General features: G+C 50.7%; 1 protein-coding gene across 14 annotated transcripts in view; it reads right to left on the minus strand.

Annotated features, from left to right (window-relative positions):
* Positions 1 to 26,509, minus strand: part of PRRC2B (proline rich coiled-coil 2B) — an 82,935-nt gene that overhangs the window by 44,128 nt on the left and 12,298 nt on the right. For 13 of the 14 annotated variants that reach the window (XM_057725314.1, XM_057725313.1, XM_057725311.1 and 10 more), the window contains exons 2-6: positions 11,584 to 11,753; positions 10,585 to 10,762; positions 7,376 to 7,478; positions 4,820 to 4,892; positions 1,033 to 1,176 (exon numbers count right to left, since the gene is read on the minus strand). In XM_057725314.1, the coding sequence (XP_057581297.1) occupies positions 1,033 to 1,176; positions 4,820 to 4,892; positions 7,376 to 7,478; positions 10,585 to 10,762; positions 11,584 to 11,698 (613 nt within the window). In that variant the 5' untranslated portion in view covers positions 11,699 to 11,753. The remainder of the gene's footprint in view (positions 1 to 1,032; positions 1,177 to 4,819; positions 4,893 to 7,375; positions 7,479 to 10,584; positions 10,763 to 11,583; positions 11,754 to 26,509) is intronic. The other variant, XM_057725312.1, reaches the window with a different exon arrangement.

Raw genomic sequence — 26,509 nt, forward strand, 5'->3', positions numbered from 1 at the left:
GAGACTGGAATCTAGGACAGGAGACCACCCCCGGCTCTTCAGCCATCTCGTGTGTGACCCTGGCCAAGCCCTGGTCACCCATCAGGCCAGCTGCTTCTTCATCTTCTCAAACAAGGAGACAGAATTGATCCCAGAAGCTTCTTCTAGTTCGAAATTGTTATAGTCCTACAGCAGCTCATCTTAATTACTCCCAGAAAGTTAAAGTTCTTAGCCTAAGGAATTTGATTATATAATGGGAGCAGACAAAATAACCCAGCATAGGCTACTGAAAAGGCAGTGTGTTTTATTATACAGTTGCACAGTGATCATTTCATTTACAGGATATCAGTTCTGGCCTTGGGATACCTTGGGGACTAATCAAAACAAGCAGATAAAAGTCTCTCCTATTTCAAGACCTGATCAACCCCCCACCCCAAGGGATATTTCAGAATCCGTGATTAGAACAGATGGAAAATCTAAATAACACCTTAAATTCTAACCACCCAAGGCCACAAAGAAAAGAATATTACCAGTAAGAATTGCTACACAATCCTGCTAACCCCTTGGCCAGACCCCAGATGAAGGGGCCATGGACACCAGTGCTGGGCTGCCTACTCAACCATGGCAACACGTTAAAAATGACAGATTCTAATTTAGTTGGGGATGGGAGAGGGCTGGAAATCAGACTTTTTAACAAACACCCCAAGTGATTCTGATAGGATTTGGCTAAGGTTTGGGAACTGGCTAGAAAACAAGCTCCCAAATCGGGAATCAATTGGCCCTTGGTCCGTCTGTCCTTGCCGTGACCTCCCAGGCACAGCAGAACTAACATCTGAAGATGGCAGGGAAGGCGGACAGGCCTGGCCTGACCCAAAGGACAAGAAAGGAGTGGCCGGCAGCCCAGCCTGGGGGTCAGGTGCAGGATTGACAGCCATGCTTTCCAGGCAGGGAGCCTGGCTCCTTGAGAAACGGCACGCTTCCAAGAGGGCAGAAGCACAAGGGGACGTTCTGCTGCTCCCACGGGTGCCCAGACAGGGGCTACAATTCACTTACTCTGAGGGCGGAGGCTTGGTCCTGGCCCATACGACAGATCTAAGACGCCCTTTTCTTTGCCAGCCTTGTCCTGCCCTCCAGCTGCTTTCAGCGTCGGAAATTCCTCGGGAGAGAAGGATAATAGTCGGCTTGAGGCCCTTAAACCTGTCGAGAAAATTGGAAAGACTTATGGAGCAAGTGAGATTGGCATCAACAGGTGTCTGCTTCAGCGAAGGCACACGCTGGCAGCTGCACCGCACTGAAGGGAGCACCTTCCCGGGGCGCCGTCTGCACTGGCCTCCTGCGCCCACACCAGGCCCCTTGCCAGCCCCCCTGCAGGAGCTGGTCACAAAGGGCAGGGTGTAAGGTACAGCAGCTGCTCCAGCCCAGATCCTTCCCTCCCGCTCCTGGAAGAAGGCAGTAAGGTCCTTCAGGTGGCCCTGGGGAGCGGATAAGCATGGTCTTTGGTGAAATCAGCCCAGTGTAGTCAACTGCTTCTCAGTGGAGGTAATGCACGCCTCCCCAACCCCTTCACCCTAGACTTACCCTCACGAGTAACTTCTCGTCTGTCTGTCCACTCCAGTTTACTATTTTCTACAAAGTTCCTCAAGCCCTACAAGGCCAAACATTCCACTCTTGTAATCCTGGGAACAACTTCTTTCTCTGTTCTTTCATTCACTCCCCAACACTATCAACTCCTGCAGAGACGAAGCCTTTTCTTAATTCTGTTCCTGTCACTTACAGCACTTAGCGCTGAGAACCTGCAATCATCTTTTTGATGAACAGATAATAATGAACGATGCATTTTACAGTCTAGAACGGGATCTGGTCCCGTTACTGGAATACACAGCACATGTCCACCACCATACACACTTAGTAACAGCAGTTATCACACACCAAAACATCCAACTGCAACATGCCTTGATCCCTAGACAATATAGCCAAATCCATCCCCAGGCGTTACCGATTTGAGCAGCTGCTAACTCAGGCAGACTTTGCCGGAAAGATGCAGCAGGGATTAGTACAGGTGTACGAGGCGGCAATTCTTTCACCATCCCACTTAGCGAAAAGGTTCAGGGTCAAATCAACCTGCCTGGGGGACAACTGGACACACTGTTCACCAGTGATTAACCTGAGAGACAATTGCCAAGTGTCACGAAGGAGTACTACTGCTCACATAGCTGCTTCATTATGTTAAAAGGTCACTGGGAAGAACGAAATATGAAAGTCATACTTTTAAAATATAGTACTGATAGATTATTTGAAGTTAAAAAAAAAATAGCAGCAAATGCCTAGTACTTTTTTCTGCCTCACCAGTCATGAAGGTATTAGTCTAATCGTGATTTAAACCTACCTTCCACAGATAAAAAGGATGAAGTGAAGAACTCAAAATCGCAAACCAAAGTCGTAGTATTCCTAAGGTTTCAGTGCCCTATAATGTTTACCCACCCATCCCACCCACCACCTGTGCTCTGCCACGAGGAACTGAGGCAGTAAAATCAGGGCTTCTTCTGCGGCCCGCGTAGAGCCACCTGCCAACCCCGGTGGCTCTGGCAGCGGTGCCCACGAGCCGCGCATCTCTGGCCTCTGCCCGAACCACACAGGCAGGCCTCCTGGCCGGACCCAGGGGAAACAGACCGAACGACCACTTTCTACATGGAGGGGGCCTGTCCACTCAGGAAGGACCCTTCTGAGTTCCAGAGTCACGAACACCCCCGGATCCCCACAGCCCTGCTGGCACAGCAGGCTTGTGACCCCCCACCCCCGCGGGAGGGCACCCAGAAGCCAACTCCCGCCCCAGGCTCTCTCCTCTTAGGCTGCTGGGTTCTGCTGTCTCCCAGATGAGCACCACACACTGATGGAATGTTTTACTGTGTTTTAGAATTATATTCTAAATCAAGTTTTATTTTGATAGGTAACATCAAAAGGTTCAAAGGTAAAAAGCCTTAAAAGAGTACGGACAGAGGCCTTCCTCCCGCCCTCAAGCCCCACCTGCCTACTTCAAATGCCCTCGCAAAATAGGGAGTTTTCTGTTTCGTTCCCTCCCTCCCCACACCCTCTTATGTTTCCTTTGGAGATTCTTTTTAATGCCCATACGTTTTTTATAAGCATGTCTCCCATCTCCCCAATCTTCTGCACAATTGGTAATCCCTCTAGGTACTAGTCCACACTTTTCTCACTGAAGAATATGTCCTGGAGCTGTTGCTGGCTCAGTAGAGAAGTGCATTTTTTCCTCATAACCAAACAGCATTTCATGAAGGTACCATCATTTGATGGACATTTCAAGTGATTGTGTCCAATCATTTGCTATGACAACATTGCAATGAATCATCTTGTGTGCGCCATTCCACACAACTGTAATCAGTATCCTTTATGGGGTGATTTCCTCAAAGTGGAAATGCGAGGTCAAAGGGTATCCATATTGGTATTTGACAGGCAGTGCCAAGCTGCCCTCTATAGGGGTTGTGCCAATTTACACGTGTGTTGTTTTTTAATCTCTGTAGTTCTTATGAAATAAAAATGAATACAATCAATTTCCTTAAGAAAATTCCAACCTAACAGAAAGAAAGGCTATAGAAAGCAAACAACCCCTGTTAACAGTCTCGTGAATTGTCTTCCTAAAGGCTCTGGAAGACCTGGCTGCAGGTCTATAATGCCTTGTCTCCTCCCCACCCACCCCCCAGCCCATCTCACTCCCCCGCCTCCCCTCCCCCTCCCCTCGCCTCCCCTCCGCTCCCTGCTGGAGAACGCCTCCGAGCTCCCTGTCCTGACTCCTCTAGAGAAGCTGGAGCTCCAAGTCCCTGGCCCGGCACACGGACTGGGGCACCACCTTCCACTGGAGATGGAGGAAGGGGCAGGCCTCCAACGCACGGCGACACGAACCTGGACAGAAGGGGTCCGTCCTTGGGGCACGAGAGTAGCGCGGATGTGCAGGGAATGCGGCACACGGAGCTGCACTTCCGCTCTAAGCTGTAAACCGTGGAGTCTGGAAAGGCCCGGCTGCCAGGGATACGCAGAACCCAGAGGGCAGCGCCAGGACAGGGGCCCAGGGCGAACAGGGCAGCGTGCTGGCTGACAGAAGGAAGAGCTCCTGCGGCCTAACGACGCATGCCAGCGTCCCTCACTGCGCAGTGTGCAGGAATATGCACGCCACACTGGAAAACCAGGAGCATTCATGGAGAAACACCTGGACTTTTGGCTCCTCTCACAAACACCCGCCAACCCCGGGCCCACATCTCAAAGGGCTCTGGTCCCTGAAGGGGCGCCGGGTCCCCCTGTGCCCCATGGCCCCCCTGCCGCACAGCCACGCCCCTCGGGGCCATCTCAGCCTGCTGCTCTGCGTTCACTTAAAACTCGGGCACGTCCCCCCACGCCGTCCTTGAGCCACTGGAGCCTCCGGGCACCTCCCCTGTGTCAGACACGACACCAACAGCAATGACTTCCTCGGACCCTCGCACGCTCTGGTGTTACCGTCCAAAAGCAAGCAGGCCCCAGGGCTGCGGCTTTACACACCCAGGCCCGGAGCCCGCTGAGCGGGACGCGCTCCACCAGCTGCCGAGGCCGCAGGGCCAGCGCCGGGCTCCTCCGCACAGCTCGGGAGGGCTGCCCCAGCAAGAACGTTCAATGAAACAGGGGTGACGTGCTCTGCGGAATCAGTACTTCCACCATCGGGGCAAAGGAGGAAACTCGCTCAGGGAGGAGAGTCCACAGAGCTTCAGGCTGAAGACTGCCGGGACCGAACTGGAACCATCCAGAAAAGGTACTCGTCCCTCCCACCTGCCCAGCGCGACGCCACACACACACTTACCACCTTCGTGTCCTGCTGGCTTTCCATTCAGCTGTGCCCATGACTTTGGTCCACCTGGCGCTGAATTTGTATTCTGAAAGAAGGAAGACAATTAGAACAGGGCCGGCCCCGTGGTCTGCTGTCCACTCCCCGAGTGAGTCAGGACGAGGTGTCCTCGCGCCTTCACCTCAGGTCCAGACCCTACACTGACGTCCCCACTACCAGCGGCTAGGCAGGATCCAACCACGCAGGCTTTCCATGCAGCCTCCCACTTGGGCAGCAGCCCGAGGTCAAGAGCCACGAGCCACATGACGGACGAGGAGCAGCCCGGAGGGCCAGCGGCCAGCTCTGGGTCACACAGCAGAGCCAGCGCCGCGTTCCGGACCACGCTGCCAGTCTGCCTCTAGTGCCCACACAGAGCTACTCTGTCTTGCTCCAGGGACAAGACCAAACCCCAATTCTAGTGTGTGTCTCAGAAACTGGGTGCCGCCGCTAACAGAACATACACGTGGGAAAGCTAACGTGCTGACGTGTCGCTGGCCAGGTCACTGCACCACTTTCCGCAATTACTGCCACTCTACAAGGCACGACTCCCCAGTGCGAGGCCTTCCGCCCCCACTAACCGGGGCTTGCCCAGCTCAGCTCGCCTCTGCTGAAGGCTCGCTACACGCCAGGCGTGGGGCTAGGCACACCAGGGTCACCGGGGTTAGACGCCCAGCTAGGGAGGCATCACCAGGACTTGTCCCCACCCTGCCTGTGTCCAAAGCCCCTTCAGGTCCCCAATCACTGAGCTCAGCTGCCTTTCCCAACGACATGCAACTTAGCAGCTGAAGGTAAAGACACACAAAACCAAGCTGAGGCAGCATGACGTTTCAGCACGTACTGGCTTCAATCCCAGGTTAAACAGTCACCCCTCCCCATCGGCCCCAGCTGCCGCCACACACACTCAAGGCAGACGGCTGTCTCTCCGGCCTTCACTGCAGAGCTGGCCAGGTGCACGGCCCACTTACTCATCACAGACACGCCCTGAGTCGCCCGGAAGGCCCACGGGTGTCTGCCCCACCCCCCACACACACACTGCCTAAGGGGGAAGTGCCAGCACCAGCACAGGCAGGGCAGCCCCTGCTGGGGCTGAACAGTCCCTGAGGGAGGGACGAGGCTCCAGACCAGCAGGAGCAGAGGGGCCCCGGGGCACTGCCGTCCCACAGCCTCCCACTTGGGGTCTGCAGCCAGAGGGACGGCCCTGGCCCTCACCCACCAAAGGCACTAAACCAGAAGAGAAGGCCGGGGGTGCTGAGAAGGGGTTACTAACGTGGCACCATGGTTACTAACTGCTGCAGCGCCTCGTGGTGAGGCTTCATGGCTGGAAGACACCGGGGATCTCCTCCCCACACCAGTTCCGCACAGAGGGAAGAGGGTAAGCGCCAGGCGGCAGGCCGGGCTCGAGCACAGCCAGTCCCCGCAGCACCCACGCTCCACAGGCACCGGGGCCGCACACAGGCTCTGTGCGGCGGGGCCCCAGTGAGTGCACCTCTGACAAGCTCTGAGGGCAAGTCTGACGTAGCGCCAGGGATGTACAAACAACCAGGGCTCCTTAATCAGTTTCAAATTCTGGGAAACAGATATGAGCTCCACGCTACGTACTCTGACTGATCAACAGGCCCCCGTGGATTCAGGCCCATGAATATGGAGTCTTGCATGAACATGGATTTCTTGTCCTTTAATGCAAAAGCACAGTTCAGTCCTGGGTGGGGGAGGGTGTCCCTCTGGCAAAGCCATAAACTTTCCCCACAGACGAGGGTGGCACCTCAGTCCCTCTACTGCCCAGGAAGCAGTGCAAACTGAGTCGTTCTTTTCAAGTGACCCGGTGAACACCAGGGATCTGTCTAGATTTCTTCTGGTGTCCTAAAAGACTCAGACATCTTGTCTAGATTTCTAGCTACCAGCTGCTGGTCTCTGTAACCCCCAGACAGCGGCTGATGGACCAAGCACAATATGAGCCCTTGATTAAATCATGGCTCTCTATTTAGACAGGTGTCTGAAATGCACTGACAAAGGATTACAGCTCAGGATTTCCCAGAGCATGTTCTCAGAGACACTAGTCTCTAGAGACATTCAGCTAAAAGAGGTTTCCAAGCACAAATAAATTTGGGGACCGCTGCCCATGATGTCCTTTCCTTGCAGACTCACAGGACACATTAGCATACTGAAGACACTGAGAGAAAGTATGACATTAAGAAAACCAACTGAAGGCGCTTGCTTCGTTGTTTTCCAAGCTCACCAGAGCGCTGAGCCTTCTGTGGCCTCACACCTGCTGTCCTCTTCTGGCACGAGCTTCTGGGGAGACACTGGGGGCCCCGATCTAGCCTGCAGCTGCCCGTGACTCGCCTCAAGCTAAGTCAACGGGAATCAAACTAGGCACCTACATTCTATTCTGCATCTGGGGTCTTTTCCAAAAGTCACCCATCAGGTTTGCCTCTGGAATGAGCAGGTCACGCAGAGCCCCCCTTCTCAGTGACAGCTCCCATGGGCCCCCAGCACCGGGGCAACCACTGGGATTGGGTCCCCAGCACCTACCTCCTGACTGATCGACTGTGTCGGTTTCTGCAAATTGGAGACAGATTTCTGTAAACCCGGCTGCGGCAGCGACTCCGGCGGCTGAGAGGCCGTCACACTGGAACTAGACAAAGGCAGGACACACAGGAACTAGACAGGTACAGGCCAAACCCACAAGGTCCCTTCCCAAGAGACATGGCTGCTCACTGGCTGGGAGCAAGACCTCCCCTGCCCAGTAAAAATACCTTTCCCGGCAGACTCCTAGGCTGGCTGAGACAACGAGAAACTGGACCACGTGTGAGGTCTGCTCGCTGACACCTGCCTGGACAGGCCAGCCCTCTGCCTTTCCACAGAGCCTTCTGTCTGCAAAGACTGAAAGCTCACTGCACACAACGAAGTGATGGAGGATTTGGCACAAGGGAGACTGTGTTATCGGTGCGGGGAAGGGGCTCTGAGCTCCCACCCCTCACCCCTGGCCAAGAGCTCACAGCTCCTCGGGGGCTGATGGCTTTGAAACAAGATTTTTTTTTTTTTCACCTTCTCTTGGCTGAAAGAAGAAATACATGCTCATGGAAAAAATACATACATATAACACAGAATTGGTCACGATCTCATCCTCCAGAGAGAAACTCAAGCAAATTTTTCTACGCATATCAGCATAATATTTCAGCACAAGTGGCAAGACAGCACGCATACAGGTGAGTAGCTCGCGTTTACTCGGCACCCTGACACCTCTCCGTGACAACTCGCTCTGTTTTAGCAACAGGGCACAGGTAGACAGACCGGGACCTGCCGATCTCCACTTTTTCCTCTATTATGGATAAAACTGCAAAGAGCATTTCTGGGTATCTTGGCACGTGAGTGTGTAAGCGATTCAGTCGTCTAAGTTCTCAGACACGCGACAGCTGGATCAAAAGATGTTTTAAAGTTTAAAAGCTACTATGGAGCTACCATCCAGCAAAGGTGCGCCTGTCAACCTACACCCCATGGGTGATCGTTTGAGAGAACAAGAAAGGGTTCTTTTTTTTTTTTTTTTTTTTTTTTTGTTGGCTGTGTTGGGTCTTCATTGCTGCACACCGGCTTTCTCTAGTTGCAGTGAGCAGGGACTACTCTTCGTTGTGGTGCACGGGCTTCTCACTGGGTGGCTTCTCTTGTTGCGGAGCACAGGCTCTAGGCGCGTGGGCTTCAGAAGTTGTGGCTTGTGGGCTCTAGAGCGCAGGCTCAGTAGTTGCGGTGCACAGGCTTAGCTGCTCCATGACATGTGGGATCTTCCCGGATCAGGGATCAAACCCGTGTTCCCTACATTGGCAGGCAGATTCTTAACCACTGCGCCACCAGGGAAACCAAAGAAAGGGTTCTGAAGGAAGGTTTCTGCCGACTTGTAGCCTTCCTGTCACTCCTTCTGTTCAGCCTTCCATCTGACGAGCTTTGAGGAGGACAGCAATCCCCAGGCCAGAGTCCACCCAATGCCGGCAGCTCATCTGTAAGCTGAAGCCAAATTCTACACGTATTTAAGGCTGATGCAACTCAGTAACTCACCACGTGTGATTATTACACAATGGAGGCCACTGACCCTCCTCTCACATCACCTTCTACCTGAAACAGATGCTTCGGGTAGCGTCACTTCTGTGTTCTCCAAACAATGAGTCCCAAGCAGCTGTGCCCCCACCCCAACTCTGCCACCTCCGTGACAGCCTGGGGAGGATGCAGCCCGGGGGCAGCAGAGAAGCAGCATCGGGGTCTGCTGCCCCTGCCAGCACTCACCCTTCACCTCTCGCTGGCAAACATGCTTCAGCACACCGGCCTCGTTAAAGCTGCCTGATGTTTCCTAGGCCAGCGGTGCGTGAGACTGGATAAAAGGAGGGAGCGAGGCTTTGGCCTCTCCCTCTAGAACTTTCGGCAGCAGAGGCGTTTCAATGCTCACGCTGAAATGTGTGGCATCAGTTTCACTACAGAGCTTGTAGTGCCTACCCTTGAGCGGAACGATGACAGTAACAGATGACATCTGCCACGGACCGTCTCTGTGCCAGGCCCTGAGCTGAGTGCGTGGCTGTGTGTGTGTGTGTGTGTGTGCGCGTGTGGCCACCCCTGGGGCCAGGAGCTATTTGTACTTCACAGGAGGACAATGATGTTCAGAAGTCAAAGAAGTCCCCAGGTTCCGTGAGCCTGACAAACGGCCCGGCTGGAAATCACACACATCTGTCTGATTCTAAAGGTCACGCTGTACCATCAATCAGGATGAACCCTAAGCTGACTGTTAGGAAATGTTTTAAAATTTCAGTTATTACTGATCATCTGACCAAATTATTTGCTCACTCTCTACATCCTGTCTGAAGTAACTACAGGAAGCTGTACAAAAGCTATTGGCCATTTCCCGTTAGAGTAAAGGACCCTGCGTGGCAGGCTGTGATCTGGGCCACTTTTCTTTCTGGGTCCCGAGTATCAGCAGCTGGACCACGGCTGGGGGCGCAGGGCAAGAAGTGCACGAGGCTGGACTGTCCTGTTTTCATTGCCCAACAGGCAAACCCCAGCAGCAGGGTTCTGCCAGCCAGCCTCGGAGAGGCCCGCCCTTCCCCGATCCTCTTTCCTGGGCCAGGGCACAGACCGCGGGAGGCGGCGCGCGGCTCAGGCAGCAGACACGTGCTCTCAGCCCTCCACAGCAGCGGCCACAGGGGCTGCGCTGTTTCTCTAGCCATGATTTCTGTGCCAGACCCCGGGCCTCCGAAGGCTTCCGCAGGTGCTGTGCCAGCAGAGGGTGGGCCACAGGGAGGCTGCGCAATGACCCCGGTGCCTGGATCGGGGTGGCCGACCTCAGGACGTGTCGTGTGGAGCACGTGCAGCCGCCGGGGGTTGGGGGGGGCCGGGCTGCTGCCCCACCGCTAGGAAGGCTCCTCCTTCTCACCTGGGGCCCGCGCCCAGGGACCCCAACCAGAATGAAGCGCTCAGCTCTGTCCACAGTGGCTCGTGCAGGAAATGGCTCCCCTGGGGGGGACGAGGCCCTTCTTAATAAGGCACAGGGGATGTTGATCACTGGGGAAAGGCAGCTCACAGAAAGAAACATGGCTGCATCAGCTCCCAAAGCAGGAAACACCAAGACAGGGAGCAAGAAACAACTCAGCAGCAGGAGTCAGCGGGAAAGACGCTTCCTCTGGCGCCTCCCCGCTTCTCCAGAGCTGCCTCCTGCAGGAGAGGGTGCCGGCCACGATGAGCCCCAGCCCCTCTGCGCTCACCTCTTTGGGTCTTGCTGATCCTGCTTGTTTGCCCATCCCGTCCCGTCCTTGGGTACTATAACGATGTTGGGGTCGTTTCCTTTGTTTTCAGACTTCAAGCTTGGCAGGTTTGCAGGCGGTGGCATACGCCGGGCTGTGGCAACTTTCCCGAGACTCTGTAAGCCATGTCTAGGAATAACTGCAGGGGGTGGGAAGAGATGTTGCACAGAACGTCACGGAAGGAAAGATGTCAGGTTCCTTCTGCTCTTCCAAACTCCAGGTGACAAGGACAAAGGCAACCAAACTACAAACAAGGGACAGACCAGCTGCCATGGAAACACAACAGGTGCTCGGCAGTCCCTTGTGGTCACTCTACAAGTTCTTCACCGAGGACTTCAGAGACACAGGAGCTAAGGTCTGTGCGGAGGCTTCAAGCTTACTCGTGGGTAGAAAGCTCAAGGAGTTTAGGACACGGTGAGGAGCCAGGTCCAGAAACCTCCATCCTACACTGACCAGCCCTGTGCAAGGGGAGACTGCTCTGGCCTCGTTACAGCAGGACCACAGGGACAGCCCCGCCTAGACCCAAACCAAGCCTGAGCAGGGCCCCTGACACTGATAAAATCCTCAGGGAACACAGACAGAATCAACAGAAACTTTTCCCACCAAGTTCCGGGATATCAGAACCAGGAAATCTAAAAGGGGTAATTCTAATGCAAATTAAATTCCATTCTACCCACTGGGCTCAAACTATCCATGGCTTCAGTAAGATAAGATAGATGAGGAAATAATCCCACTACAGCACAGTCAGAACATTCCAGGCTCTGAAATCAGACATCGAATAGGAGTAGAGGGTGATGTGCTTCCCCACAACTACGAGATGGCCACCAGGTGCCCAGAAGACTGGTCTGCATGGCCTGCATCTGTCTGACCAGACAGGGGATGCTAGGTTTTCCTGGTCCTTGACCTGGAGCTTCTCACTTAAGGGAAAACATAAGGAAATGGCCTGTAACCCGCTCTTACCTGAGGATCGGACCGAGTCTACTGCTTTTCCTTTATACTTATCAAACAGGCTGAGAGTTGAATACTTGCTTTTCCCATCCTTGCCCTTGGTTATTTGCCCCAAACGATCGGACATTGCGATGAAATGTCATCTAGTAAGGAAATTTTTCTCGGCACCGCTCCCGATCTGCCTTTGAAATGGGGGAAAAAAAAAAACAAGAAAGAAAAGAGTGTTAATAATCTACCAGAACTTCTGATCCAGTGGACTGAACCCTTTAGGTACCATGGATCTCTCTGAAGATTTGAAGAAAGTTTTGGACTCTGTCCCTAGAAAGATGCCCTTACCATGCACAGGCAGTCGTGCTCACATGTAAAGGGCATCTGTAGAGACCCCACCCCCACCCCAACATTAAGAACTCTCCCTGCCTGAAGATCAGCTGGGCTCTGTCACTCACCAACCACACGGAGATATACACTTCACACGCCAAGTCCTCTCCCTGAGCCAAGGACAGCTGCTCAAGGTGGAGAAACAAATACTCGTCCCTTGTAGCACACCCACGTAACACCAGAAATAAGGGTGTCCTTATGCAGAGCTGTCCATTTCAAGAATGAGCAAAACCAAACCAACGGGAAGCGCACAGTCAAGAAACCACCCAGGAACAGCCAGGTGCAGGTGCCTCTGAAACTAAAGAACCAGCACCCAGAGGGAAACACCTGCTCAGGCAACACGCACAGGGCTCTCTGAGGTGGAGACGGACAAACAGAGAGCAGGCCTCCCCGGGCAGAGTCCACGGGGGCTTCAGCATCCACGCCCACCCCTCCACTCAGAGAAAGCCTTGAAAAGCCAACCAAGGAAGAAGCGTCTCATCTCTGCCGCCTTCTAACTTTCTGCAGGCTCCTCTAGGAGTGCCTTCCCCATCCAATTCCTCCTCGTTCACCCTTTCTAACATTCGGTGAGGCCACGTGCCACGCAGGCACTGAGGACTATCGGCTCCAGTACCTTTTTATTCTACCCTCATCCTTGGCTATAGGTTCTAAACTTGACCGCAGAAGACAAAAACCTGTACCAGTGACCATTACCTCCCACTGGAATTAAAAGAAATTTGTATAGAAAAAAAAGCTAAAGCATCAATTTGGGTACTGGTAAAATGATTTTAATGAGAAAAGGGAGGTAACTGTGAGAACATCCATGACTCATAACAGGCACTTGGTGTAGCCGCAGCAGGAAGATCTGTCATTTCATCCCATTCTGAAGCCACGCCAGCCAGAAGAGCACATCCAGTGAGCTGGGTACATCCATCCTTCCATTCATTTCACATCAAACCTGATACTCGAGACCTGCCGGTCACTGTCTCAGGTACAGGAGCAGACAAGCATGCAATTCGTATCTGGAAACACTCACCCACCTCAATGGGTGCCCAGCAGTGAGCGTCCTGAGGTGCATACGATGTGCAGGGGGCACCTACCAGGTGGTCACCCCTCCTTCAGGGAAACGCTCCTCCCCTCCCCACAGGGTTTGAGCCACCCAGGCTGGACACCTCACTCCCTCCCTCACTCCCCCAGATCCCGGGTCAGGCAGCTACAGCCGGCCAAGGGAGAGGCTCAGGTGCAGCGCCCAGTCCCCAGGGAGCGAACAGCACGACAGCATCCAGGAGACAGGGCTCCGTGAAGAAACTGTGAACCAGCAGAAGCACACAAGTGCTCACTCCCCACGCTTGCCTGTCAGAGCACTCAGCACCGGCCACCCTCCCCAGTGCCTGCCCACCCACCCTGTGCCAGGAGAAGGAACAGCAGTGACAGGGAGGGAAACCAGCCCAAAGTGTCCAAATTCGGGTTTTGATGCCCGAGGGTTCCATAAATCTCCCTCCCCATAGCTGGATCCAGTGAGTTTCTGCCAAAGTCAGAACTAGTAGTAACCTCCCCAGGCTGCTTCCCCGAGACTGGGCGGTAAGCCCCTCCAGGAAAGGGACTGGATCTTATGTCAGAATCAACAATAATTAATAGACTTTCAAATGGAAAACAGCCTGAAATTCTCCATTAAGATTAGATAAGATCTAATTTTTAGACACTTCCCTTATATCAAACCAATAGAAAAGATCATTGGGGTAGGAACATGAACCCCTCCCAACACACACGCGAGCACACACAACACTGTTAAAAGCCACTGAAACTGCCACCAAGGTGACAGCCACACGTGGCCCCAGCCTGCAGAGCTCAGTCTAAAACAGGGACTGGAAAACACCAGTCAGGGCCCCAGCCAATGGCCCGTTTTGTAAGGCCCTCAAGCTAAAAATTATTTCTTTTTTTATATTTTTCATACCTGTTTTAAAAAAACAAAGAATATGCAACAGGACATGTGGCCTGAAACCTTTGCTGACTCTAGGTCTAAAAGAAAAGCCTTAAACAAGCCCTTTCAAAGGTCTCCAGGTGGGAAATAGATGGGCAGCCTGAGAGGGCAGCCCTGAAGAGGCCCCTGCAGTGCCAGCAGGGGTCCGAGGAGGACCTACCAAAAGCGGGAAGGGCCCCAGCAGAGGGACGGAGGCTTTTTATTCACCAGTAGCAGACCATTCCACTGGCTATAATCATGACACTGGGGGACTCGGCACGCTTTACAAACGCGTGTGGCCTGCTGAGTAACAAAAATGCTGATGTCCTAATTCTCAGAACCCGTGAATATGTTACCTTCTCAGGCAAAGGGACTTGGCAGGTGTGATTACATTAAGGCTCTGGAGCTGGGGAGATTATCCTGGATTATCTGGGGGAGGCTGAACGTAATCACAAGGATCCTGAGGAGAGGGAGGCAGGAGGGTCAGAGTCCAAGCAGCTGACAACAGGCGCACAGGCTGGAGTGATGCTCTTGAAAGCTGGAAGAGGGCCACGAACAGAAGGATGCAGGCCACCTCTAGAAGCCAGAAAAGGCCAGGAGACAGATTCTCCCCAGAGCCTCCAGAAGGAACACAGCCCTGCCGATACCTTGATTTCAGCCCAGCAGGGTTCATTTCAGACTTCTGACCTCCAGAACTAGGAGAGAACACACTTGTGTTGTTTTCAGCCGCTAGATTTATGGTAATCTGTCACAGCAACAACAGAAAACTCATACAGTTGTTTACTCAACACGTTTCTACTAGGCAGGCACTGCCATGTGCCCAAGGCCTAAGCCGGGCATGGGATACAGCAGAGGATAAGACGGACACAAGCTCCACCCCACGTCCAGCCTACAGACATGAGGGGACTCACATGCGGTCACACGGCTGATTAATAAGAAACATGTTCCAGAATCTCTCACTTTAGCACAATGATGGAAAACGCTAAACCACAGCTACATCCCCTGCTGCCCCCAACCACAGCTTTTACCTGACCGCTGAGCCTACAAACACTTCTGACAAAGCCAGTGGTGCCTTCTTCCCAGCCACACAACCTGCAGGACTACAGACGTCACATCATTCATTTAAATCCAGATAACTAGTCCTTTACTAAATTAAAAACCAAACTGCGAAAGACAAGAGAAATAAAAATTATTCACCAGACATTCTGGGCCATCAAATTGCTACATGAAATCTTAACACGTTTGATTTTTAAAAATGAAATGTCTTATAATTCTGAAACTTGACCAGAAAAAATCTTGTTTCTATAGATACGGCTAAACAGTCTTCTTAAAATCTGTTCGTCCAAGGGAATGTAGATTGGTGCAGCCACTATGGAAGACTGCATGGAGGTTCCTCAAAAAATTAAGAATAGAGCTACCATATGATCTGGCAATGCCACTTCTGGAAATTTATGCAAAGAATATGAAAATACTAATTTGAAAAGATATATGCAACCCTATGTTCACCACAGCATTATTTTCAGTAGCCTAGAAGGATGAATGAATAAAGATGTGGTATATATACAGAGTGGAATACTACTCAGCCATTAAAAAAAAAGGATGAAACTTTGCCATGTGACAACATGGAAGGATCTTGAGGGTATTATGCTAAATGAAATAAGTGAGATGTAGAAAGACAAACACTGTAGGATTTCAACTTACATGTGGAATATAAAAAACCAAACCAACCACAAAAAAATAAATGAACAAACCAAAGCAAACAAAAACACGTAGATACAGAGAACAGAGTAGTGGTTAGTAAAAAGGAAGGTGTGGGGAGAGGGTGGTGTGGGGAGAGGGTGAAATGGGCAAAGGGGATCACTGTATGGTGACGGAAGGAAACTAAATTTTTGGTGGTGAGCGCGCTCTGGGGCATACAGAAGTAGAAACAAGGTTGTACACATGAAACATATAATGTTATAAAAACCAATGTTCAAACTGGCACAACAGTGTAAAGCAATTATACTCCAATAAAGATCTGAAGGAAAAAAAAAACAAAAACCAATGTTACCTCAATAAAAAATAAATCTTAAAAAAAAATCTGTTAGTCCAAAATTCCTAACTTCTGCCAGTTCACTGACACAAACAGACCTCGGATTCTGCACTGCCTGGACCAGTGGGCAGAGGTTGGAGTGGACAGAGAGCTCTCAGTGGATCTTCCTGGCGACACCACGCTTCTCAGAACTAACCAGTCCCCACACTCACCCCCAGGATGCACTAGGGGACCAGAGCCTAACCGCACCCCCATTCCTGGCATCCCAGAAAAAAAAAAATGATGGGCCAACAGGTGCTAAGAGATGTTAGTTGGTCAACAACTGTTGAACTGTCCTGTAAATAAATGCAACCACTCTGCAGCAAATACTAATTGAGCACCTACTATGTTTAAGGAATATGCTTTCTATTCCTTTTGACAAGAGCCCCTTGGCGAAGCCAAAATAGGGAACACACTGGACTGGCGCCTGCAACTAAACCCATACATGCACTTTTTTGGAGGGCCCCTTCTCCCACTTTTTAACCAAGTATTGCACTTGCTGGGCACACTACTGGCCTAAGACCTGTTTCCCCACCTACAGAACTGAGGGGCCAAGACGAGATTTCACAAATGCCAGTGGGTTCTAAAATCAAACTTACCAATGTTGATAACCCACAGCCATGGGATTACACGTGATTTACTGTCAAAGCAGCCATGTCTTACCACACATGGGGACTGGATTCTGTACCTCTATAGAAACCTGGGATGCTAACAGGCAATGCGCCTGAGTCACCATTGCTATGGAAACAACACCCGTGGGGGAGGGCCCTGACACGTGTTCCCTGTAGTGCTCCACAGTAAGACTGCACAGATGGACTTCCTTCAGCCCCAGCTCTCCCTCAGAGCACGGTGGGCAAGTTACAGCCAGCCTAAAGAATACGCAAGAGGCCACACTGGCCCATGAAGCAGCAACTGTCCACTACCTAGTCCTTTACAAAATAAGATCACAGACACCAGCCTCAGGGCATGCAAGGGTTCTTTCATCAAGCCAGATTTCACTGGACACAAATCCAAAATACAAATAAAATCATTCTGGTTTCCCCAGTGGTACACAGGCGTGCATCTCCTCCAGTGAATCAGTGTCCCATCTGGGGCCCAGCTCTGCCCCCCCACACTCATCTGGCTACTCTGCTTGCCCCTCAGTTTTCACAAACATGAGGTCAGGTTAGTAAGGGTTTAACCACCTCACAAATATGTGCTGTGTGTCTATCTGTCAAAACACACACACACACACACACACACACACACACACACGCTGGACCAGCCTGTCAGATGGCAGAGACGTGCAGGCAAATATGTGGGTGTCACTCATGCAGCCGGGGAGGCGAGGGAACATGTTTCTGGGCGGGTCAGAGCCTGGCGCTGGGTGCTGCAGGCAGCACAAGCCAAGCCTGGAGTGCAGCCACGGCTTTCACGCTGCTCGCTCTCCATTTTGTAGGCAACAGAACTCATCCCTGGGTTTTTGGGGGTTTTTTTTTCTAAACAAGATCTCATTTGGATCCTCGGTATTACATATAAAACAGCTACCAGCCAAGGAAGTGCCGGGGCCTGGCCCGGCCCAGCCCCCGCTGCTGTGAGCCCTCCTCCCCACACAGCAGGCACCTGAGGCCCTTCCCCCGTGCCTTCTGAAAACGCCTCGTCTAAAAGAAAACAGAGGAAAGAAGGACCCCAAATTCGTGTGGAGACAGCTCTGGGGAACGAAGACAAGGACACTTTGAAACAAATCCAGGTCTGCCTATTCTGGCAAGTTCCCGAAAGAAGTGCTGAGAGGCCGGGCTCTGCTGGAGCAACACAACCAGGAAGACGCGCCAACAAAGGCAACTCAGTCTCCAGCCCCGCCCCTCAAGACAGCGGTCGGTCGCAGCCACCCGGGAGGTCACCTGATGCCTGCTCTGGTCCACATCCACCGGAGGGAGGCCCTCCCGCCCTCCAGCTTATCAAAAGCCATCTCCCAGCAACAGGATTCATTTCCCTCCCGCTTGGGGGCCAGGGACTCCCGGGGAAGCACTCCAGCGGTGCACTCGGGGGGGGGGGGGGCCGGGTACCCTGCCGACACTCCCCACCCTCCACCCTCTCGGGAAGACACTACTGTCATCGGCCTGCTGTACAGAGAAGGACACGATGGTGCAGTCAGGACAGACAGGCAACCTGTCCAGGGCCACAGGCCACTGGGCGCTGGAGCCAGGCCCGGAGCCCAGGCAGGACAGGAACAGCAGGCCACAGACCACCTGCCCAGCCAGGGGACCCTGCCTCCAGGCTGCTGAGGCTCTGCCTGTGAGAGGGCGAGGGCACTGGCTCTGACACAGAGCAACCCCAGCTCAAAGGCTGCATTCTGGGCGACTGCACAGATGACGGGATTGCACAGGTGTTCAAAGACAAACATTTTACACATGCCAATGCTGCCAACAGCCAGATTTACAACCGGGCAAATCCAGGCTTTTTGCAGGTCTCCCTGAGTCCAGTAACATTTGGTCAAATCATCTGCTTTCCTAAGTAGTTCTCAACCCTCAGGACACCTGCAGCCATCACCACATGGCTCTTTCCTTCAGTCACCAACTCTGAAGGACCCACTGTGCGCTCCAGCCAGGGCCCCACCTGCTCAGAGCAGAGATGGTCACTGGGGAAGACCCACGAGCCACAAAAAAAGCATCTTCCGTCTAAGTGCCATGGCCGTGAGGCACAAGCTGAAGCCCTCAACCTGGGGTGGGGAGAAAGGAAGGAAAGGGCAGATCCTACTGCTACGCAAAACACACCAAAAAGCAGGATCCAACAGGAATGGAAGCTGAGAGCAGCCCAGATAAACAGGTGGGGAAACAAGCAGTGGGCCAGTAAAGGACCTGGTCGTCAGACAGTACGCTTGTCCAGTCTCAGTCAGAACTTAAAGATCCATCCCCACAAAACCCAGTACAGGATGAACAAGTAATTCCATCCCTCTCCAACATGTCAGTGTCTGCCAAAAAAGAACTTTTCACGGAGGCGCCACATCACCTAGTTCAAATTCTCAGACGTGCGCTACCCACTCTGTGTAGCAGACACAGGGCTGCTAGGTGCTGGGAACGTGGTCGAGCCCACCCTCCAGAGCAGGCTGCACCACAGTGCCTTCCGCGGAGGGCAGAGAGCAAACATCCCCATCACCACCGCTCCACCACCCTGCCTGCTGCGACCGACAACAGAAACAAAGCAGCAGAGCTGAGCACCAAAAAAACTTTATTTACAAATACAGGAGGGGGGCTGGACTTGGGGCTGCAGTTGGCTGACTCCTCCTCCAAAGGGAGAAACAGATATTGAAAACCATACAACACAGTAAAATGGATTCAACAAAAAAGGGTTCACGTATGCCCCAGGACTACGCCCCAGGATAGGGTGGGAGTGGGGGGCAGGGAATCCCACCCGGGTTTCCAGGGGAGCTTCTGCTGCCCCACTCATCACCAGCACGATCAGCTCCACACCTCCAGCTTTGGGGCTCCCTACAGGGCCCCAGTCAGAAAATCAGGGTGGCCCACCAGAAGCGCAGGGCCCCACGCATCTCCAGTCCCTAGTAGGCAGAAGCTGGCCCACCTGCAAAGCTGAGGCCTGGGCCCAGTCGTTCCACCAGCAGGACCCCAGGCAGGCGAAGTTTCTGCGGGACAGGTCTGTTATGCGCCTGCAGAACACAGCATAAACCTCTCCAAGAACAAGCTGCCTGAAAAAAAGGCCTGAGGGAACAGCAAAGGGGTGGGAGCAGCATCATGGGAAACAGGAGCCCCCCCCCCGCCCCCGCCAAGATGGCCACACCCCCGAGGGGACAGCACACTTGGGAAGACACAGCAATTAAAAATAAAACGAAGGCCTGTGCTGCAGGGACCAGAGCATTTCCCTGCCCCCAATTCTCCTGCACACTTTGGGGACTGCAAGCCCCATCCCCAGCTCCCTGAACCTCAGAGTCAGCACTCCCTGCCCAGCCTTAAACCCCTCCATCAGAACCAAACCAGGTCACAAGCACCTGCTCAGACACCTTCAAATCTCATCCCACTGCTCCAGCGTCAAATCCAAACCCTTTAGCCCAACGCTCAGCTCCAAACCACCACCCAGTCTCATCCCAGCCCACCCCCCGCCACTCTCATTTCTCCAAACTCGGGTATGCAACTTGCCTCCACACTGGCCTGTTTCCCTGTGGATTTAATAGAGATGAACATACTGTTACCCACCTCACAGGTCTGACATCAGGAATAAATGAAAGAACGAACACAACACACGTGACCTAGTGCTCACTTGCCCTTAGCAGGCTCTCAACCATGGGCGGCTGGCTCTGCCCGACAATCGGCCCTGCAACACTACTCACCCTTCCAGACTCCTACGCAACCAGTGAACCCTCCAACTTCCCACCTACCTCTGGGCTCCAGGGACCTGACCCCACTTTGCCGTCTCAGGACCCTGATGCAGCGAGCAGACCTTCAAAGCCACAATCAAAACTTCCCGGGTGTTTAGGATCTGCTTGTGGACCCCTTTAATTAATTCTCAGGAGACAGAGATGCACTTTAATGCTCAGAAAACCCTCAAGATGAACACTCCACTGTGACCAGACTTTAAACAGCACTAAACTGCCCCAGTTTCAAGGTTTCCCGCTTGAGGGCAATAAGCAGGGATACGCAACGCGACCACATGCTGGTGTCAGGACGGGCTGCCCTAGGGAGCCGCGTAATCCCTGTGCTGCTCACCTGCTCCCCCTAACATTTTAGTAACAAAAGGAATACATGCTTGATCTAGAAAAACTGTAGAGCCTTAAGAAGAAAAAAAAAAAGATCACCCGTCAACCAGCTCCTACTGCTAGATCTCTCTCCACTAGCACAAGCCACTCAAGTTCAGGGGCCACCATGCTGCAGTGCCAATTACCCTGCCCCCTGCTACACTGTTCTATCGTGTTTTTGTTTCCTACTTCGAAAGAGTTCAGCAATGCAGGTCATAAAATACTATATAAATTCTAAACAGATTTGCTCTGTTTAAAAAAAGTTATGAAAATGATTTTAAGGACAGCTTAGAGTACGGCAGACAGGCCGAGCACAAGCTCACGGAGGACACAGCCACAGCTGTCACTCTCCCTGTCCCTGTCCCAGCCAGTGGCGACTTTGTTTACACCCAAAGCCTTTCCCGTAGGAATGACGTCACCTGTAGCAGCTGGAATCTGGGCGCTAGAAAAGGCAGGACTAACTGGCAGGAAGTGCTTTTCTTTAGCCCAGGAGAAAGCATTGCTTCCACCTTCCTGAACCCCAGGTCCTCACAGATTCACTGCTGAAAAAACTCAGGAGGGGAGAGAGAGAGACTGGTTCCAGCATCCACCAAGTAACAGCCACCGCCGCCGGCAAGAACTCCCTGGGGCAAGCCCTCCCTGCGAGGAAGAATCCCCCACTGCAGGCAGCAGCTCTCTCTCCACACAGACTGCCAGGATGGAAGGAGCCTGCGAGTCCAGATGCCACAGTAGGGAGAGAAAATCTACTCTGGAAGGCTGTTTCGGGGACTAGCAAGAACGGTCCCAGGGTGTGAAGAGGACTAGGTGGTCCCAGGCCTGGTCACTACCTCCCCACCACCCTGCACTCTCTGCACCTTCAGGCTCCCTCCGTTCTCAAGAGGGCAGGGACAGAGAGCTCACTTTCTGAAAGGAGGTAGTGACAAATGACCGGACATCCCAACCCGCCCTTTCTTCAGGGCCTCACAATACTCTGCAGCCACTGCAGCAAATGGCAGCTCTACACATTCTGACACAACCACCACCAATCATGTGTAACTGACACACACACACACACAATTACTCAAACACACATATACATAAATGTGACTGTGTACCCATCCACACGTGCACACGCATCCCAGAAACGACCCTCCCTTCGATTCCGCCTGACTCACAGGAAGTACTCAGCAAACAGGGATGTCCTGGCTGAACATGGCAGGAGAACCACAGGCTCACCGTTCCGAAGCCCTCTCAAATGACAACAGCAAAGAGAACCCAAAAGACAGGGACGATTTAGGAGATTAGAGGATCCAAAGAACTGAGGACCCCAGAAAGCCTATAAGGCCGCGGGGAGGAGGAGGGGGTTAAAGCTGGGAGCACTGCACGTGCAACAGCCAGCCTCCACGTCCTTCCCCCTCCCCCCTCCCCTCTGGACAAATTAAATAAGAGAAGTCTAGACTTTTGAGAACACCAGGGTCAAAGGGGGTGGGGGTGAGGAAAGGAGCTAAAAAAAGAAGCTAAGTACATAGGTGAAAAGCAAACCATGGGGGCCTGAGACTCCCTCTGCTGTTGGCCTCAGGGGAGAGTGGTAGACAAGCCAATTACCTCCCTCTCTCATACCCTGGGTAAAGAGGGAGCCTTCTCCTGAAAACCTACAGACACAGACACTTGGGGCTCAAGAATAAAAGGCTGGCTTCTCAACCACCCACCCCGCCCCCAAGAGCTCCCTCTGACCCACCCACCTGGTTACCAACTGGCTGCGTGTATCTGAGACTTCAACTAAAGGGCAGAAACCAAATAAACAGACAAACGAAAGATCGTGGAGGAAACAGACAATGCCAGGAACCGAAGATTTTTTAAAAAACATGTAACAAAATTAGTGTCCTCAGGAAATTAAAAAAAGATGCTGCACACATGCAACGAAAACAGGATTTTCTTTTTTTAAGGCGCAATCAAAAAACAGGAAAAAGTCCTAAGAAAAATTAAAGATATGACAGCCAAAACCCCACCACCTCAGGTTAATCATGAGAAAAGTATCAGACAAATCGCAACTAAGGGGCATTCTACAAAATACCTGATGAAAATACCTGACACAGACAAGAACCCAGGAGCTGCTGAAAGCCAGCCAGAGCCCCCGGCCCCAAAAAGGTGCCAGGGAGCAACAACGCGAATGGCTAGGAGCCCTCATGAGCCACAGCTGTGTGCTTCTCATCAGCGCCATCCCCACCTGGGGAGGCCGACCCACACCCAGCTCGGGGGAGGGGCATGCCCGCTCTGTGGGAGAAGCCCATCCCCCGGCCAGGGACACCACCCCCCCCCCAAGACAAATGAGATACCTTAGGGACAACACCTCACACAGGACCAACCAATTCGGAACCTGCCCACCGCTGGAGTTCTACTTACTTGACCCAATAAATTTCCTTATTGTTTAAGGCAGCTTAAGACAGTTGCTGTTACTTGATGCTCACATTCCCCAACTGATACACACACACTCTCTCTCTCTCTCTCTCTCTCTCTCTCTCTCTCTCTCCAAGAAACAAGAGATCCAACAGAGGGACAAGACCAAGAATGACAACCACAGAAAGCCCAAGATGGCAGATGTAGCAAGAGAGGAACGGTCCTGATGAGAGCACGACAGAGGGTCACAAGGGATAAACAGAACTCACAGATTATCTAATGTATCTGGGCAATTATAAAACGGTATTTGTCGCATTACTGGAGCATTTGTAAAAAGCAGAAGATAGAAGGTTTAAGGTAGTTTAATTTATCAATCTTCTCTATTTTGGTAGTGCTTTCTGTATCCTATTTAAAGAGTTTTGTCTTCTCCAAGATCATACTCTCCTGTTTTCTTCTAGAAGCTCTGTTTTCTCTTTCATGTTTAGTTCTATAATTTACCTAAAACTGATCCTGGTTAAAAGTGATGATAAAAGATTTTAATGATAAATATAGGAAGTAACAGTTTTGATTAAGAAAAACCTTAGCTCTTTAGCAAATGATAAAATGTGTTTCTTTGAAATAATCGAGAACATGATAAAGACAGCATAGGAAAATATTCTGATTAGTCACAGAGTCTGTTCCTTAGATGGATTGTTTTAAAAGGTAAAGAAAAACCTTTTGGTCTTTCATGAAGAGCAGCTTAATAACCCAAGAATTTTAGTCATTTTAAGGGAGAAAAGTCTAGTTTTACATGAGTATACTATTGATATTAAATTAAGACCTCACAGATAAATCTACTTGATCTAAGCCAGCTTGACCACTTTTTTTTTCTTTCCCTGCAGATTTTTTATAACTTTCTATATCCATGCAGCTTTTAGTCCTATTCTCTTGTCTTTCTGACTCTGCAACAACCTTTAAACAACTTCTAAACAATTACTTAAGGACAAAATTACCTTCTTTTCCCCTTAACAAAGATACATCTAAAAAAAACAAAAAACAAAAACTGATCCTGGTTATGATTTGAGATGGAAAATTCTTCCTCCCATCTCCATATAGAGAATCCAATTTTCGCAGTACTTTTTTTGAAAAGGCCATCTTTTCCATCTGTCATGTGCACCTCTGCCGTGAATGAAGTGACTACTTATATGCAGTCTGTTTCAAGATCTCTGTTCTACTCTATCAGTCTATTTGTCTGGCCTTTTGCCAACGTTGTGCTGCCTTACTGTAGTTTTTATAAAGTCTTGACATCCAGTAATATACGTCCTTTCAGCTTTGTTCTTCAGGATGCTTTGATTAGTCTTGGCCCTTTGCATTTTCATATAAATTTCACAAATCAGTCTGTCAATTTCTAAACAACCAACAACAAAAGCCCACTGAGACTGTGGTTGGAATTACACGGAACCTAGAGATCAGTGTGGGGAGAAACAACATCTTTACAAGGCCAGGTACAGATGAGTGCGTGGAGGGAGGACAACTCTCCTGCACTGCTGGTGGGCATGCCAATTGGTACTATCTCTGGAACACAGGCAGCCGTCTACTCCCCTATGACCTGGCAATTCCACTCCGAGGTGTGAACCCAACAGAACACATACACACACACATGAAAGACACGGGTAGAGAATGTTAATGGCAGCACTATTCAGAGTAGCTCAGAATGGCAACAAGCTAAAAATCTATTACCACTAGAATGAATAAATATTATATTCACATAAAAGAATACTATTTAACAATGAGAAGGAATGAACAGATGGTAACTAGGCTTAACATGGTGATCATTTTGAAACGTACAAGAAATACTGAATCACCATACTGGGTACCAAAAACTAATATAGTATTGTAGGTCAATTATACTCCAAAAACAAAGTAATTAGGTAACTAACTAACTAACTCATAGAAAGAGAGATCAGATGTGTGGTTACCAGAGGCGAAGGGAGGGGGAGGGGGAACTGGATGAAAGAGGTCAAAAGGTACAAACTTCTATTTATAAGATAAGTAAGTACCAGGGATGAAATGTACAACATGCAAATATAATTAACATACTGTACATTCTACAAGAAAGCTGTTAGAGGAAATCTGAAGAGTTCTCATCACGGGGAAAAACTTTTTTTTTTCTATTTCTTTAATTTTGTATCTATGTATTCAATAAAATGATGTTCACTAAACTTACTGTGGTAATCCTTTCGTAATATATATAAAAGTCAAATCATTATCCTGTACAGCTTGTCAACTGTATCTCAATAACACTGGAATAAAAAATGAGAAGGAATGAACTCCACACAATTACATGCGTGAAACTCACAAGTATATATAACACTGCACGGAAGAAGCCAGACACAAAAGAGGAAGAAGCAGAATGAAGAGAGCAGCGTGAACCTATGTTCGCAGAGCAATTTTAAAGGGAAAAAAAAACCATAAGTAGAAAACATTGGAAAACATGGCAATCGCTACACACTGATAGATCAAAGCCCGCTCAAATTACAGACGGGGTCATAGAGGGAGAGCAGCAAACATGTTGAAAAAGTGACTACATATGAGACTTTAAGGAAAACCCCATATTCTGAAAAGCAAAAATTTCTGACCACAGTGCAATAAAACAAGGTATAATGAAAGCAGAATTAAAAATAACCCTATCAGTTGGAAAACTTAAAAATCCCTCTTTAAAAACTTTTGACTCAAAGGGGAATTCAAACCATAGCTGCAGAATACCTAGAAAATAGCACAGATGGAGAAAAGTACACGATACATTGAACTTTTGAAATAGACAAAATTGTAGAGGAAATTTAATCATCTAAAAACTTAAAAATTCCTAACAGAAAGGAATGAAATTAAATTAAGCATCAGATATAAGAAGTCAGAAAAAAGACACAACTGAACGTGAAGGAAAGCAGAAACAATTAACAAAGAAAAAAGCCAAAAGTAACTTAATGAACACATTTGAATAAAGCTGAATTTTAAAACAGGAGTTCTTTGAAACAAGAAATAAAATAGATAAACTGTGAGAATAGATAAACTGTGGGACTTCCTACATGGCACAGCGGTTAAGAATCTGCCTGCCAATGCAGGGGACACGGGTTCGAGCCCTGCTCTGCGAAGATTCCACATGCCATAGAGCAACTAAGCCCGTGCGCCACAACTATTGAGCCTGTGCTCTAGAGCCCACGAGCCACAACTACTGAGCCCATGTGCCGCAACTATTGAAGCCCACGCACCTAGAGCCCGTGCTCCACAACAAGAGAAGCCACTACAATGAGGAGCCTGCGCACCACAATGAAGAGTGGCCCCTGCTCGTAGCAACTAGAGAAAGCCCGTGTGCAGCAACTAAGACCCAATGCAGCCAATAAATAAATTAAATAAATAAATTTATTTTAAAAAAAAGAACGAAAGAAAGGTATTTGTACCCTCAATTTAC

The sequence above is a fragment of the Hippopotamus amphibius genome, chromosome 2 (assembly GCF_030028045.1).
Source record: "Hippopotamus amphibius kiboko isolate mHipAmp2 chromosome 2, mHipAmp2.hap2, whole genome shotgun sequence".
NCBI lineage: Eukaryota > Metazoa > Chordata > Mammalia > Artiodactyla > Hippopotamidae > Hippopotamus > Hippopotamus amphibius.